At 38.5% G+C, this 16,577-nt stretch overlaps 2 protein-coding genes across 10 annotated transcripts in view; both read right to left on the bottom strand.

The window, feature by feature from the left end:
- The window catches only part of plce1 (phospholipase C, epsilon 1), a 92,452-nt gene extending 89,144 nt beyond the window's left edge, over window positions 1–3,308 (bottom strand). For all 9 annotated transcript variants that reach the window (XM_028567105.1, XM_028567104.1, XM_028567108.1 and 6 more), the window contains exon 1: window positions 3,169–3,308. The gene's annotated coding sequence lies outside the window, so the exon portion shown is untranslated. The remainder of the gene's footprint in view (window positions 1–3,168) is intronic.
- A 5,332-nt stretch (window positions 3,309–8,640) lies between these two features.
- slc35g1 (solute carrier family 35 member G1) lies at window positions 8,641–16,570 on the bottom strand. The gene is made up of 5 exons (XM_028567840.1): window positions 16,059–16,570; window positions 14,114–14,294; window positions 12,397–12,531; window positions 11,889–12,085; window positions 8,641–10,887 (listed from the first exon to the last, which is right to left on the bottom strand). Exons 1-5 carry the CDS (start codon window positions 16,366–16,368, stop codon window positions 10,475–10,477), a joined length of 1,236 nt encoding a protein of 411 aa, XP_028423641.1. The 5' UTR covers window positions 16,369–16,570; the 3' UTR covers window positions 8,641–10,474.
- Between the last annotated feature and the right edge of the window lie 7 nt (window positions 16,571–16,577).

The following is a 16,577-nucleotide window of genomic DNA, read 5'->3' as shown; positions in this document are numbered from 1 at the left end:
AAATTTTATACAATATACATAGTAAGGGCTGCTCTGTCTCTCTTTCAGCTAATGGGTCTTTGGCTTAAAAAACCTTGTAGACCCCTGCCTTAGCCTAGCCACAATCAAGATTTTATTTATTTTTTTAGGCATTTTTGGCCTTTATTTGATAGGACAGCTGAAGACAAGAAAGGGAAGAGAGAGGGAATGACATGCAACAAAGGTAAAATACCAGCAGCTATTGATTGATGTAAGAATTTAAATGCAGCCTTTAGCTCCTTTAATAATGTGGGCAAACAATTTGGAATATGAAAGAAGAAGAGAGACAAATTGTATTTAAACACCAAATGAGAGGAATGCAGCTATATCAGAAAGTCTACTGCCAGTGGCCACGAACAGAGCAGACCTAAGGTCCCCTGTGGAGTTATGACCACTATCAGCACTATGGAGCAATTTTACTAGTTGCACACTAGGATGAGCCGAGCGCACACATTCATGTGCAAATACACAGAAAACACACAACACACATTCCCGCCACTGGTTTTGCGCTATCCTGCTGAATAAACACAAATCAGCGTAGCAATGTCCCAGCAAAAGGCAGGGAAGAAAAAGAGTGCTAGTAAACATGGATGTAAACAATGCAGGATTAAAAATATCCAAAACATTTTACATTGAACCGCATTCAGCACGTTTTTAAGACTTCAAGGATTTGCGCAATACATTTGGGGCGAGAAACAATAAACATAGGCTAACTTTTGTTAATAGGGCACTAGGGCTGCTCGATTATGGAAAAAGATATAATCACGATTATTTTGGTCAATATTGAAATCATGATAATTTAACACGGTTACTTGTTGAGTTCTGGAAAGATGTTGCAATTATTGAACTTAAAAAAAAACAGTGGAAAAACTTAAATAAATCAACAGTAAAAAAACACAACTGTGAAATTTGCCTTAATACTTTTCCAATTTAAACTTTATTTTTTCATTCAGAACACAAGAGAAAATAAGAGTTTACTTGCTAAATAATTGTTTTTCTCGATTATTCTGTTTTTGTGATCATTGGGAGCCAAAATCATAATCACGATTAAATTTCGATTAATTGCACAGCCCTATAGGGCACCTTACATTTCTAAAAACTGGCAATCACCAAAGTGCAGCAGTAGCTTGAGAAGCACAGGGGCGTCGGACTGGGGGGGAAAAGGGGACTGAGTACCCAGGGCCCACATGTGAGTAGGGCCCCAAAAGATGCTAGAATCAACAGCTGTGGATGCGGGGAGGGGCCCATAGAAAATGCCTTTCTACAGGGCCCAGAATTTTGTGCTACGCCTCTGGAGAAGCATAAAGCAAAAAGAGTGCATTTCCACAATTGCTCAATGTTTAAAAGGTCAAAGGTTAAATTATCGGCACAATTAATGCTCTTCCAGCACCAGACATTGAAAAACTGTGATGTCATCAAGACAAAAAAGTCTGCAGCTGCTCCACAGCTGAACAAATGGGAAGCACATACGGGAGTTTCTGGAAGTAAGGACGCCCTAATGCAGAGAATGCAGGATTTCTGCAGTTTTCAACAAGTCAAATTTAGGACTTTTTAAGACATTTTAAAGACCTTTATGAATGAAATTTAAGACCTATATCACAACATAAAAGTACAACGAAATGCAGAGTTACAAAAGTACTTGAAAAGTAAATAAAATTATTAAAATTGAATAAAAGCGACAGAGTAATAATGATCTGGACATATACAGCAAATGATATTTGGAGGAGCTAAAGAAAGAACTACAACACCACAGAATAAAAAAAAAACATTTCAATGAGCGTTAGAGGTAGCATTACATGGACGTAGGAACATTTAAGACCTCTTTAAAATTATTTAAGACCTAGAATACTTTCGAATTTGAGACTTTTTAAGACTCCGCGGAAACCCTTGTAACAGCAAGTTTGAAAACAACAAGTCCAACCAGTCTCCCATCCCTGTCTGCTGCAGATTTCTATCAAGACATCACCACACCTTCGCTCCAACTGCTGATTCACAATATATTGTGATGTTTGAGCACACATAATAACTGAAAGTTGAATAAATATTCACTATGCAAACATCATCAATTTGGGGAGAAGTAAAAACCTTAACACAGAAATGATCCAGTCTGTAAAAAGCATTGTGTGTTAACCACAGTATTATCTCGAGTGTCTTTGTGGCCTCTCACTTTGCACTGTAAATATGGCCTTGTTATCCAAATAGTGTGTGTGTGTGTGTGTGTGTGTGTGTGTGTGTGTGTGTGTGTGTGTGTGTGTGTGTGTCAGACTGTCATATCGACTGCATTTTTTTTTTTAAATAAGTTGCCCATTTGTCTCTGAACCACAGACACAAGGCAAACTTCCTGCTCTTCTGCTCGTGATTCTGATCTGCCCCTGATTCATCTGAGCTGTATTTCCCTTTCATCTCCATGTGTCACTCTTTAGTTTAAAGCAACATTCGCTGCAACATCACATATAAAGGGGGTTAAAAGGTCACAGTGCCCAAGGGATGTCTGGTAGACTCTTCCTACGTAAACACAGCCTGACCTGTCAAACTAAAAAAGCTAACATGCAGGCAGTGCACACACAACTTTAAGGTGCTAACGCTAGCAGCTTAGGCAAAAAGAAATCCCATTTACCTTCATTTCGGCCAGTATTCGATGTCAATAAACACAAACAACTCTGTCAGTGATACAGCTTTCATAAATACCAATGAACCTCGGAGTAAGCACAGAAAAAAAAACCATGACAGATAATAGTTTGAAAGCTTTTTTAACACCAAGAGACCCCCCCCCCCCCAAAAAAAAAAAAAAAAAAAACTGCCTGCAACCCCATTTGGGAATTGTTTCTGCTGGGAGTTTCAGACGAGATGATTTCAGTTTGCTGTCCCGGATGAAATGAGTCAAGCTAATAACAACATTTTAACTAACGTTACATTAATTTCTAGTACCAGACGAACCCAAATGCAAAAACATTACTATTAGCTTAATCTTGAGTGACTTCGGGGTTTGGGTTTATATACTACAGTCTATGGGACCCACTGACACCTAGCTAAGCAACTTCACAAACAAACCGCACTCACGACCAAAAAGACTCGTGCAACGCAACCCATGAAAAGGTGTCTAAACGTGTATTGACGTGACAGTTTGAGGATGTGGTGACACAAACTTACCGACCAATGTTGTCAAATCCAGTTAGAACTTATTTAAACTTCGCATACTAGCTGCTGACTACTTCAACACATGTTCTGCTGACTCCTGGTAGATGTCTCACTTCACAACTCTCGAGACAGTTGATGCAGCAGCTCGCGCTGCGGTGGGAAACCGCTTTCTAGGATGCCTTCAGGTGCTCCTCGGAATACTGTACTCCAAATTCAAAAATTATGATTCAAAGGTCTTTTGGTTATGTCAAATGGGCCCGGGCCCAAGTACTATTTTTGCAGAGTGTTGACTCATGGGACAGACATTTTCTTCTTGTCTTCATAAATACTTTTGCTCTTTTTTTAGAATTAAAGTATAATTATGTAAACATAGTCTATCTGATAGATGTAATAGTTCCAGGTATAGCTAACATGTCAGTCCGACTGCTGGGAAAACTTTGCAAATAGGACAAGATGTATGTGATGTTATAAAATAGTAAACCAATTAATTCATACACTGTCCTCAGTAACAATCAGAGGACAGTGTATAATGTTACACCAGTTACACACTGCCCTCCAACCTGGCAAAATGGGCCCCCTAAAGCCCTAGATTCATCAATTGTTTTTAAATAATTTGATTACTTGCTAATGTGTTTCCAGAATGTGCACCACTAACATACAATATTTACCGAGGTGTGTCCTGCATTATTACCTAATCTCTAATGCCTGTCTCGTAGATTTAAGACCTTTATTAGCCTATTGTAGTTTATATTGTGTTTATGTGGTGCATATTGCTCAATTTAGTAGCACAAATTATCTCACAATCAGAAAAACTCTAAGACCAGATAGTGTTATTCCAGCAGAGAAGAATTGGTTGGTAGTGCTGCTTTCATTTATAATATGGTGTGCGCACTGCACTGGATGGGAACTTGGAGGTAGATATGCAGTGCACAGATGGTACGTCACTCATGTCACCTATAGGCATGTAGTGTATTTCACAGTTATGTCAGTGTTTGTTTGTGTAGTAAATGCAAGATATAATGTATTTAATCATGCTCCTGTCATGAGTGTTTTATATAGGGGTGAGTGAAAAAAATCAATACAGCATAGTGTCGCGATATTTTCCTTGGCAATACTGGATCGATACACAGACGGCAAGTATGGATTTATTATTATTAGGATTGGGCATCAAGAACCGATTCGTACTCGGAATCGTTTAAAAAATTAAGATTTTTCATCGGAATCGTTTCTTTATTGGAATCGTTTGGAATCATTTGGAGGATTTGGTTCCAAATCTGATCACAGGTTTCAAATTTAATATGCGCAAGTTTTGGTTTCTGTAGCAGCCAGGCGCTTGTTGTGATGCAGCCGTGCAGCACAGTAAGCGGAGCTCTAGTCTGGCTTTATTTTGCAATATAAAAGCTGTAAAACTGTAAAACCACCATTGAATCAAAATAAAACTTTCCTCTTATTTGTGAAAATAGGCATGTGACCCATTTCAACTCCACCCCTCAAAGAATTGGAATCGCGAATCAATAAGTTCCGGAATCGAAAGGAAGAATCGGAATTGGAATCAGAATCGTAAAAATCGATTCAAATCGATTCAAATCGAAACGATGCCCAACCCTAATTATTATATATGTGTTGGTCAGTTTGTCTGATTGACAATCCCATTTTGCAGCAATAAAAGTGAAGAGAGATGAACAAACAAATTTTATCTTTTTAGATAAAACAGATGTTGACAAAGTTTCCTTTTGGGGACATATTTTGAAATTGGGAAAAAAAATTGAAGTTGGAAAAAAGGTAATAAATTGCAATATATCCAAGAAGATTACAATATGTTTAAAATCGCAATATTATTGTATCGTGACATACGTATGGTAATGATATGTAGCGTGAGGCCTCTGGCGCTTCCCACCCCTAGTTTTATATGAGCCTAATAGTAAAATATCCAACAGCACGTGAATGCAGCATCTTCTCTCCCAGTAGCCAACTGAGCTGCGGACAGGAGAACAATAACTGTGTGTGTGTGTGTGTGTGTGTGTGTGTGTGTGTGTGTGTGTGTGTGTGTGTGTGTGTGTGTGTGTGTGTGTGTGTGTGTGTGTCACCACATTGGAATGTCTGGCAACAATTTCGCACCATATAGTCGTGCAGCATGTCCTATACGTCGTCCAAAAAAAGTGTTTTATAGCATTTCACCACATAGGCTACCTAGTTAATGTGTCCAATATTTTATCGACCTGTTATGTCCGCCTCTATTTGGTTTAAGCCATCACATAAATAAATTGGATAATGACAAGGCTAGACCTACTTGACAAAATAACTGCTTCCAGTGCAGGTTTACACCACATAGGAGACACCTCGTTTCATCCTCAATCAGGTGCCGTGCTTGGACGGTGTGGGTCTGGCCCATAATCTGCCCATCTACAACAGATGCCATACCTCAGCCGAAACAACCAGATTTATATCTGGGACAGGTTCGAATTGTAATAATTTGTTAAATTTGTTTGGCAAAGGCAGATTTCGCGCAGCATTTCCATTGCATGTGGTGTCATTGCTTTCCTGGTAGCACGATTGCTTTATTATTATTATTATTATTATTATTATGATAAGTGAATGCAGTTGCAGTTGTGCCGTTGTTCCGCCTCTGGACTCACCGCCGCCCCGCCCCCGAGACAGCGAAAGCACGTGCTTAAGAGAGATGCCCTTTTCCACTTTACAGCCTATAACTGCATTTATTTAAACTTGGAAAATGAGGGATTATTTTCCAATTCTCTCCCGCTCCATTGATGGAAAGTATTATGCCATCCGTCAGGAATGTGCAACCCTTCCATTCCTACAACTCTCCTCCACCCAGGACCGTGCAAACCTTTGGGAATCCCCAGCTCCCTGATAAAAAAGAGGGGAGGAGGGTGTGGTTGTTTTTATCAATGTCCCAGAATATCTTTATTTTAGCCACACCATAACGTCTGATGTGACTTTAGACATTCCAAAAGCATTGCTTTTGAAGAAAAAAAGAGTAGATAAGGAAGGGAGAGACTGGAGAACTTCCCCTGCTTACCTTTTTATAAGTTTTAGAAATGGTCCAATGTCAGCATAATGAAAGATAACACACCTACAGGCCTATCTGAAAAATACAGATTGCATGTGTGTGTGTGTGTGTGTGTGTGTGTGTGTGTGTGTGTGTGTGTGTGTGTGTGTGTTAGAGTATTGACAAGCAAAGTAAATATGATGTAGTGATAACACAGAATCTTGTCAGATATCACACACCTTTGACCTTACCTGATATTATGAATAGGCCTACATGTTCTTCCAGTCTCCTATTTCTGCTTCTCTTAGTTTTCTGTTTTATTCTTATAAAACATTTAGCCTATCTTTTATTTATATAAAAAAAAATGACAATTTAAATTACTCTGAAACCTGAACAAACACATCTTGTTTATTGAGTTTGAGTTGATAAAAACCAATATCGTACACTACAATTATAAGTTATAATAATTACACTAATATTACAGTTTCAGGTGAAGTTGCATTTAAGAGCAAACTCCTTGTTTTTGTGGATCCTGCCCTCTGCTGTCAATATAGGTTCATTACATGTGCAGAACTGTTAACATCCAATGCAATAATTAAATTACTGATAATTAATAGTATTGATCATAGCAGATGCACCATCACTACTACGACTACCTATAACACATATAATCAAAAAAATACATCCTTCTATAATCCTTGCAGTAAGTTATTTGTAGCCTATATGACCCTTATCAATATGGGTATATTGTATACGTTTTGCACTTTAGAGAAATTGATGTTGAAATTGAGAGCACAGAAGAATTTTTTTTTTTTCAAGACATCTTTAGCATCAAGTTAGTCCTAATTCTCCCCTACAACAAAGAACTTCTCTGTTCTAGTCCAGCCTCTTCACACTTCACTTAGCTCAGCGCTCAGCTGAAGAATTACCCCGCAACCGAGCCTAGATCCAGGGTAAGGTTTATGACACCGTCTGCATGCTGTTAGCCCTTATGTAAGGTACAAGCCTTTGTTTTGCTAAATATAAGTTATGTTGGGACACAATGAAACACAGTCGTTCTGCATGAATACACAATGCATCACAACTGTGTACAAACAAAGGGGGAAATATACAAAGGTGTAATGTTCAAAGAGACAAAGAGACAAAGAAACCTGCATGCACGCATACACACAATGACTACAATCCACTCAGCTAGAGACTATTCTGAGCACCCCTGTCAACAGCTACCTGACTCAGTGGTTTGTGCCATTGTCACCTATCGAGTCTTTAGCAGAGCTAGGGTAAGGCCATGGGCTTTGGGACAATGATGCAAGTACAGACAATGCCTCTACACAGTTTGGGTCTGTTCCACAAGTTTCAGTCATGTTTGAAAGATATAGTGCATGAAAAAGAAGACCACAAGCAATAAGAGTTATAAATTCATATAGAATTTATTATGAAATCATAGTATACTAAATATAATCAAACACTATGCAGAAATATATACATCTTACAGAATGTCGATGTAATACATTACAGAAACAGTAAAATAAATACTATTAAAGCATAGTTTAAAAACCCTAAAAATTGCTTCTTCTGTAAGGCTTATAGGTCCTGAAACAAATGTTTATCTAACCATTTGAGAGAAATACAACACATTGTGCTTACACTACCAGCATTTAAGTCAAACTAATATACTGAGAGGTAAAAATCGTAAAATTAGCTTCTGAACACCTGAAGTGACCATGACTACTACTAATGTACTACGAACAAAGATAAAAAAAATGTCACAGTGCCTTTAAATAAAGTATGATACTGGGATCACATGTGATAGGCCGATTTTATTCTATTTCACACTTTGATGTTACTGTTCATCAGTTGAAAGATGAATTATTTCCCAGGGCTTGAACCCACATTAATCATCTAACTATATTCTCCTTACAACTAACGGGTAGGATCAGAATTGTATGAATGCTTTTTATTTATTTTTTATTTATTTATTAATAACTGGTATTGGTAATTAAATACCATACCAGTTCTAATCATAATAACCACAGCAAATTAAATGGGAATAAAAAAATCAAATAAGCTCTAATGGGAGATTGCTTTCTCCAGCATGGAAAGGTCTCAGATATCACACTGTGCCACCCCCTATAGGACCATTGTAAAGCTAAATTAACTTAAAGGTGCAGTAGATAAGACTTATAAAACTAACTTTCTGTCATATTTGCTGAAACTGACCCTATGTTCCAGGAGAACTACATGAAGCAGGTAATTTAAAAATAAAATCTGGCTCTTCTGGCACCACCTACAGCCTGTAGTGCGATTTGCAAAAATCCACAGCTCCCTGTTCAGATTCACCAATCAGGGCCGGGGGGGGGGTGTCTAACAGTGTGTCAATCACTGCTCAGGCACACAAATTCATTCTCCCTCGTGGGGGGAGGGGCTTAGGAGACCGTTTTGGGCTTTAGCAGAAAGGGGGGGAGGGACTGAGAAGTTGTCGATGTTCAAATTCTTTGGCTAAGTCCTGGATCTTCACAATCCTACCTACGGCACCTTTAAATGAAACATTCCTCTTGGAATCTGTGTGTGACTTCTTAAAGTAGAGAATTAACGAAACAAACATACATTACTGTCATAGGAAGAGTCACATTAGACTATGCAGCTGGGCACAGTGGTCTTGTGTACCACAACCTTTTAGTGGAAAGACAAGACCCAATATTGCTTTTTAGCACAATATCTTTTTGCTCTAATAATTATTATAATTAATTATAATAATTATATTATGAGCTCAAGAGCTTAGTTGTCTTATTTCTCAGCCAGGTACGGTACATCTAACCTACTTATGGATGATCATGAGGTGACTACAGACATCCTCTACCTGGCACAAGAATCACAGATTCACCGAGGCAATCACAAAAACAAAGATGGCTCAGCATCAGCTTTTTAGTTTAGTGACAAAGTGGGACTGTTGCGACTATTCAACTGAGGGATGCAGGGTATGTTTAAATTGAACAACCTGCACTGTTTTGATTTAGTTTCATCTCTCATCTTTCCTCTCTAGGAAGAGGAAGTTATCATCTAGCAACCCGTGTGTGCAGCTGTTTGGATGCTCACTTTATTTGTTGAATTACAGTGGCAGCCGGTTACTGTCACTTTTTCTACTCTATAGCAAAGACAAAGTGCAAACAACACCGCTCTTTGAGCATCGTGGAATAAAAATATATTTTGAGACTGTTGAGAGCACTAATTTAATGCTTTAAGATGACAGGAAATGCTAGCCAATATGATAAGAGCTGACTCCTCCTGAGATGAAGAAATGTGTGCAGCCTTCAGTTAAATAAAACAATGCTGTTAGGCCTTATCTTTGAAAAAAAAAAAAAAACATTAGTTAATGGGTTGACTTTTTTTCCAGAAGCACCCTACTTCATATTCACATCACACCTGGGAGCTGGCCAGGTGTGATTGCAGGTTACTGAGCAGCTCCACTAAGGGAAGCTGGAGGTTAAAAGTCCCTACTTAAGGCACTTCAAAGATTTTGTTAAGAAATGAGTCACTATGGATTGGATAATATTGGATATTATTTTATAATCTTATAAACTATATTAGATGGGATAGGGATGACAGAAGCAAAATAAAATCAAAAATCACGAAGGAATAAATTCTTCATGGATTGGATTCAGGTGTAATTCACATTTGGGCATCATAAGCAGCTCGGCAAGAGATCCCTGAGTAAATTGTACAGCTGTTTCGAGTTTAAAATTGTAACCAAATTTGGGATTTTATTTTCATCTTTTTTATTTTTTTTGTTGACTCAAATATCTGTGAAGTTTTTCTAATAAACATGTATCTAAGTGCTAATACAGCTTATTTGGTTTGCATTACATTTCCTTGTTTTTATTGACAGAGTGATCCTAGCTGCATTGTCAGCACCACAAATATATTGAGCATTTTTTGCAGATACTCATTTGATAGTGCCTAGTGCATACCACAATAAAAATGAAATATGGAGTATACTATTTTTCAGTATAATATTATTGCCAAGTTATGTAACACAGTATGGATGGTCCCAATGCAATAAACCTCTCTGGCTATTGTATTCAGGTTAAAGCAAACGTAAAATGGGACTGAGGATATCCTTCATAAAACTTATTTATTATGATGAAATTAAACTTTCAGTCCCATTTATGTTGTACACATTTTTAACTCTCTAATGAGGTTAAACCTTCTCACAGGTTTACGCAAGAGTAACAAGTAAACTACAGAATCAAGAACATTAGGGGGAAAAAAAGATAGTAATACCAAAGTATTCTATGTTGCTTCTCCATCTCAGCTCTTGCGAGAGCTGCTGTACCACTTCTGGAGTGCTACTCCACTAGTGCTCGCCACGACGCACAGCGCCCCTCCGAGGCTCCACATGGTCGGTGCACGGTTGAGGAAAATGAATTGGAAGATGAACGCCAGCACCACATCGATAGTCCTCATCAGAGCCACAGGTCCAGCCTTCTCAATCTGGAGAGCCTTTGTAAGGAAGCTCTGGCCTGCGATACCCAGGACAGCAATCAGCATCAGCAGCCAGCGATCACGGCCACAGTATGGGATTTTCCACTCCCCCAGGACGGATACTGTGATGATGCACTCAATGAAACCGATGACAGCGTAGTACCAGACAGAGAGGTAGTAATGGACGCTCTTCCCCATCTTACGAAGGACAACAAAAGTAAAAGCAGCCCCAATAGCTCCTATGATTAAAAAAAATAAGAGACTGAATGAATACAGCCACTAGAAGAGTAATTAAAGTTAATAAAACAATAACAAAGATTATATTAAACTTAAAGGACAAATAACATATACTTTCAAATTCACTGCTTCATGGCTCCATACCTGAAATATTTGAGTTAATTAACTTAAACTTGTTCATTTGAGTTTCTTCACTCCTGGATTGCCTATTTCTCTGATATGTTCTGCCATGCCTGAGATGTTTTTACTCAAGCACTCAACTAGGAATTTAGATTATAAAAAGAACTGCTCCATTTTTCTCTATCCTATTTTGGGGGCCAAAGTTCAACTTAGTTGCACTTAGAAAACATGGAAAATCAGGGCAATGAACTCTGCCGTGGCGCAGCTGCTGAAGAGATCACAGATGGCGCTCTATTTGAAATAACAGCCTTTCTCTGTGAAATGTTGCACTTGCGCATTGCGTGTGAAAGGCGGGTTATTCACGCAGGATTGTGAGATTAATCATCAGTTGCAGTGTGCTGTAAAGAAGTTACTTAGGACTGTAGTAGTCCCTAAGTACACTTAGTACACTAAGTAAAAGAAAACTTAGTAACAAAGTGAAGTTCCTAAATCATTGGTCGATCTTCATTTGGGACCCATTTTGAGACACTTGGTAAGCACAAAAGAAAATAGTTGTTTGCGGGTTGGAAGCCGGTGAAGGATCATGAGTTTGTTGCTAAATTAGCGATTCCTGCTAGTTGGAAAATGTCACCACGACCGACAGGAGACCCCTCCGAGTATAACCATGACTAATTGAAAAGACTGTACCTCTCAGCTGATGTGCTGATGCGGGGGACATAGCTAGTTGCCATGGTAATCCTGACTGACAGATGGGCAAGGAGTCTGAACAGAATTGCCAACATCATACTTCTTCCTGAATGATTCTACCTACTTATTATGGTCAAACAAACATCACTGCTATACAAGTGCTGTATGAAACAGTGTTCATTATTAATCGTATCACCTGCAAAGGCAGCAATAGTCCCCTTAATGTGGTTAGCATAGTTGCCCTCAATGCCACGCCGATGGTCGCCGAAGAGAAATGGCGGTCGGGCGATGAGGAGGACTCCAGTGATGGTAAAAACAGTGAAGATACAGTCCCAGATTGTACATCTCTCCTTCAGGAAGATCCAGGCCAGCAGGGAGGTAAAGACTGGATTACTGAAAGAGAGAGAATACGAGAGCGAGAGATTGATAGAGGTGAGAACATGTGGGAAAAGTAATACATGTATGGGTACATTTAAATAAATAAACCATACAGGGAAGATGAGAGATGAGGTATTCCAGATCTTGAATGAATTACTGAGAGATACGAGAGGGAGAGATAATCATGTAAGGAGTATGGAAAATGTTATAAAGTAGGAAAGAACGAGAGGCAGAAAAAGGTGACAGGCATACAATTGAGGGAAGATAGAATCTATTTGTAGTATTAGTAAAAAATTCCACAAATCCACAATTAATTAAGTTCCTACCTGAACATGATGACTGTGGCGTCGGCTAGCGGCATCTGCTGAACAGCATAGAAGAGCAGGATCATGGCATTGGAGCCAATGAAACCCCGAAGCACCAAATATATGCGTTTGTCTCTGGGACCAAGGAAACCTGTCCTGGAGGAACAGAGATATGAAGATGATGGATGAATGAATGACTGGATGGATGGATGATGAGACTGACCGACAGAGGAAGTAATAAACAGATTTTTGGAATTTTTTGTGAGCGGAGAGATGACAAATGACTGGATGGCTGGATAGACAGATGGGTAAGTAATGTGGAAAGGACAGTGATGGATGGACAGACGAACGGATTGGAGAAGGAGAGTTAGTTATGTAGATGGCATATGGATGGATGGATAGATGGATGAATGAATGAATGAATGAATGAATAGGTAAATGAATGAATAGAAGTACTAGTGGCATTCTTTGGGAATTATTTATCTTTGGTTCTTGGGGTCACAATGTGATTCTAAAGTGAACTGGTTTTCTATCCATCCATGCAAAGAAGCAACTCATAATAAGCAAGTGGAATAAATGGACAGAGAGTAAAATTAATGATTGTTAGACTCTATCTTCTTTCCCGTCATAAACTTTCAATTACTCGTGTTTTTTTATTTAGTTTGCTGGAGGGCACATTATTGTATACAGTGACATAATAGTTTATATATATATATATATACACACTACTAAGATTAGTGGTTTTATTATCATATACGGTATTTGTTTTCTTAACTTTGCACCAAGCCAAAGACATCTATTTTTTTATTCCACTATTATGCCTAGTAGACACAGGCAGGAAGATTATTACAGTGCTTACTGCATTAGTATAACATTCATTTTTTTTATTACAAGTAGCTTGAAATCAATAGAATTTTGTAATACATTATATCATAATATATGATCACTTCACTGAACGTCTGTAAACAATATAATGAATTACTGTCCAAATAATTACCGTCTAAAATACTATCTTTTGGTGTGAGAATACTTATACCTTACTCAGTCAAGATGTGTGTCATTTATCACCAGGTAGTCCTACAAAAGGTACACAAAGGGAAATGGACATCCAGGGGCATTGTGTGCATTTCTCACTTCCTTGTAAACTTCCAAAGAAATCCAAATAATCGTTCTTCCTCATTTCAAGTTACACAGGAAAAAAAAACCTGCTATACTATAACACCTTTTTTGTTGATAGGCACTTACTTATGAAACTAGAGTGTGATCAAAATATATTCAGATCACCTCTGGTGCAAAGGAGCCTGGGAGATAATACTGGACACCATCTTTAAAACATGCAATATTACAACTTAAAATCATACCTTGCACAGTATTTCATTTTTTAAGTGGTTTATTTAAAGTATTTCATTTCACTGCACATAAGTTACAATATGCTATTATTGATCAGTACACTTATAGATAGAAAGGTTGATTAGTATATTAAAAGCATACAACTTCATGTGTTGAGCAGTGATTGTATGATGCCTAAGAGGCATGAACACAAATGTAGGAATCCCCCTAGAAAATTGCTGGCAGATACATGCATTACCTCGCTGCTGAGCTTAAGCACTTAAGATAATCCCAACATGTAAATTGGTGGTTTGAAATAAAGACTGTTTGGGAGTAAATGCAAGTGTAAATCTTACACCTGGGATTAACGTTTTACTGTCTAACCGTGGGAATCTAAATGTTTGCTTACTTGTGGTAGATGAGTAAGGGCATAGTAAAGAGCATCTGGAAGAAGCAGCGTATGGCGCTGATCTCAATGGCGTGGACCCCCTCGATGGTTTTCACCAAGAGTGCAATGGTGGAGAAGAAAACTGTGGACAGGAAAGCATAGAACAAACCAAGACCTGGACAGCTGTTTGGTTTCTCTGAGTCTGAAAAAATTAGAAAAAAAAGGAGCGAGTCAAAGAACAGGGAGTTAAGGTGGGGGAGCAGATATGTATAAGGGGAGAGGGAGAGAGAAAGGGGGCCTAAATGGGTATCACTGTTCCACATTTCATTTAAAAAAATATTGCTTATTATGTTGTTCTTATGTTGATACAGTAATGGCACGATGGAGCAGTGAAGTTGAAAATATGAACTCCATGTGGCCTGGATACAAAATTCAGTTGAAAAAAAAAAAAAACACAGACAAAAGATCTGCAAAAGACAGCGGTGTAGTGTTTACAAACCCTGCCTGTGGAACAATAAACTGATATGCTTATGGAGATTACATTCCAACCTGAGGTCACTCAGACGTCTTTCTTTGTATTTGTCCACACTGTGTAGGCTACTTACGGTTTTATTATCATATACGGTATTTGTTTTCTTAACTTTGCACCAAAGACATCTATATTTGTTTATTCTTAGTTCCACTATTATGCCTAGTAGACACAGGCAGGAAGATTATTACAGTGCTTACTGCATTAGTATAACATTCATTTTTTTATTACAAGTAGCTTGAAATCAATAGAATTTTGTAATACATTATATCATAATATATGATCACTTCACTGAACGTCTGTAAACAATATAATGACTTACTGTCCAAATAATTACTGTCTAAAATACTATCTTTTGGCGTGAGAATACTTATACCTTACTCAGATGTAAGATGTGTGTCATTTATCACCAGGTAGTCCTACAAAAGGTACACAAAGGGAAATGGACATCCAGGGGCATTGGGTGCATTTCTCACTTCCTTGTAAACTTCCAAAGAAAGCCAAATCATCGTTCTTCCTCATTTCAAGTTACACAGGAAAAAAAACCTGCTATACTATAACACCTTTTTTTTTGGATAGGCACTTACTTATGAAACTACAGTGTGAGCAAAATATATTCAGATCACCATTGTCTCCATAGGGATGGGAAACAAGGTATTTTTCTTTTCAAATGTGATATGGTAAAAGCCGTATGGTGGCCCTAGTACTGTGTAAGTCATCTCTTTAAGTTTCAAGTTTATTTCATTTATATAGCACTTTAAAAACAAATAAGCTTTCACCAAAGTGCTTCACAAAGACAAAAAACATATTTGCACCAGCATAAAACACACAAAGATGTGCATATATACCTAGATGTGGTGGAAATAGCCTATAAGAAGATTTACATAGAAACAAGTTGAAACACAATTGAAAGTCAGAGAATAAAAATGCGTCTTAAGGATGATGCAAATGTTAGGGTGGCTTACAGCAAATGTGCATAATATTATAGTTATTATTAGGCATAGCACGTAAATTAAGGATATTCGTTGTCCGTTTATTCTGAAATAATAAACGACCATAATAAAAATTATATCTTGTATATAACTCACATTATATTGAGGCAGACTACTGTGACGTAAAGCATATGATGAAATTACGTAATTTGTGTCATCCCTAAAGAAAAAGAAATAGTTTAAAAAAAAAAATTTATGAAGTGACTGGCTATTAGCCGCCACGTGATATCAGCCCTGGTTATACATGACGTTACACGGTTGTATAACGTAAAGGCTACGCAGGAAGCCATTGGTTCTCAGCTGGCTGCTTAACACTGTATTTGTGCATTTTCTTCCCATCAGAAACTAAATTCACTAACGTGTGGTGGGAAGATGGAGACACGTAACACTTAGATGACCGTCAAACAAAACCAGCTAATTGCGTTAAGTGCGTGCTCTCTTCTACCTTCAAGTGCGCTTCCGTCTCGGGATGCCAGCCTGCTTCTGACGCAAAACGCCGGCGGGCATAGTGTTTTCTTCTCGCTGCCTTCCAGAGAATTGTCGCTTCCTCTCGCTCCCTCAGCATCACCATCGTAATCACAGGACACATCATGGCAGTTACTTTGCAAGTGAATCGTCGCTGCTGTTCGTTCATCATCGCCACTCTCGTCGCCGCTGTTTGTGTCATCATGGCTGTCAACTTTGTGAAACACTACACTAACGCCGTCCTCTATGGACAAAGCCCGCTCGTGTGTACTGTGGTTACAGTCGCCCATGGTAAGATGTGACGGCTGGGCGGCAGCATGCCTCGGACAGAATGCTGTCCGCTTTCTTCGGTGCCCTGAGTGAGTTAATGACTAACCTTGGTGGCAGGATACTAAGGTTACTTTACCCACAGGGGGGCAGAACTGAACCTAACCCAAACCAACAACTCTGCTGGACAACTATGAGATTACCTAACGTTTACGCCCATAGCAGAGGGAGG

This window comes from Perca flavescens, chromosome 21 (assembly GCF_004354835.1).
Source record: "Perca flavescens isolate YP-PL-M2 chromosome 21, PFLA_1.0, whole genome shotgun sequence".
Taxonomy (NCBI): domain Eukaryota; kingdom Metazoa; phylum Chordata; class Actinopteri; order Perciformes; family Percidae; genus Perca; species Perca flavescens.
The sequence above is the reverse complement of the archived record's forward strand: the minus strand, read 5'-3'. Positions and strand labels throughout refer to the sequence as shown.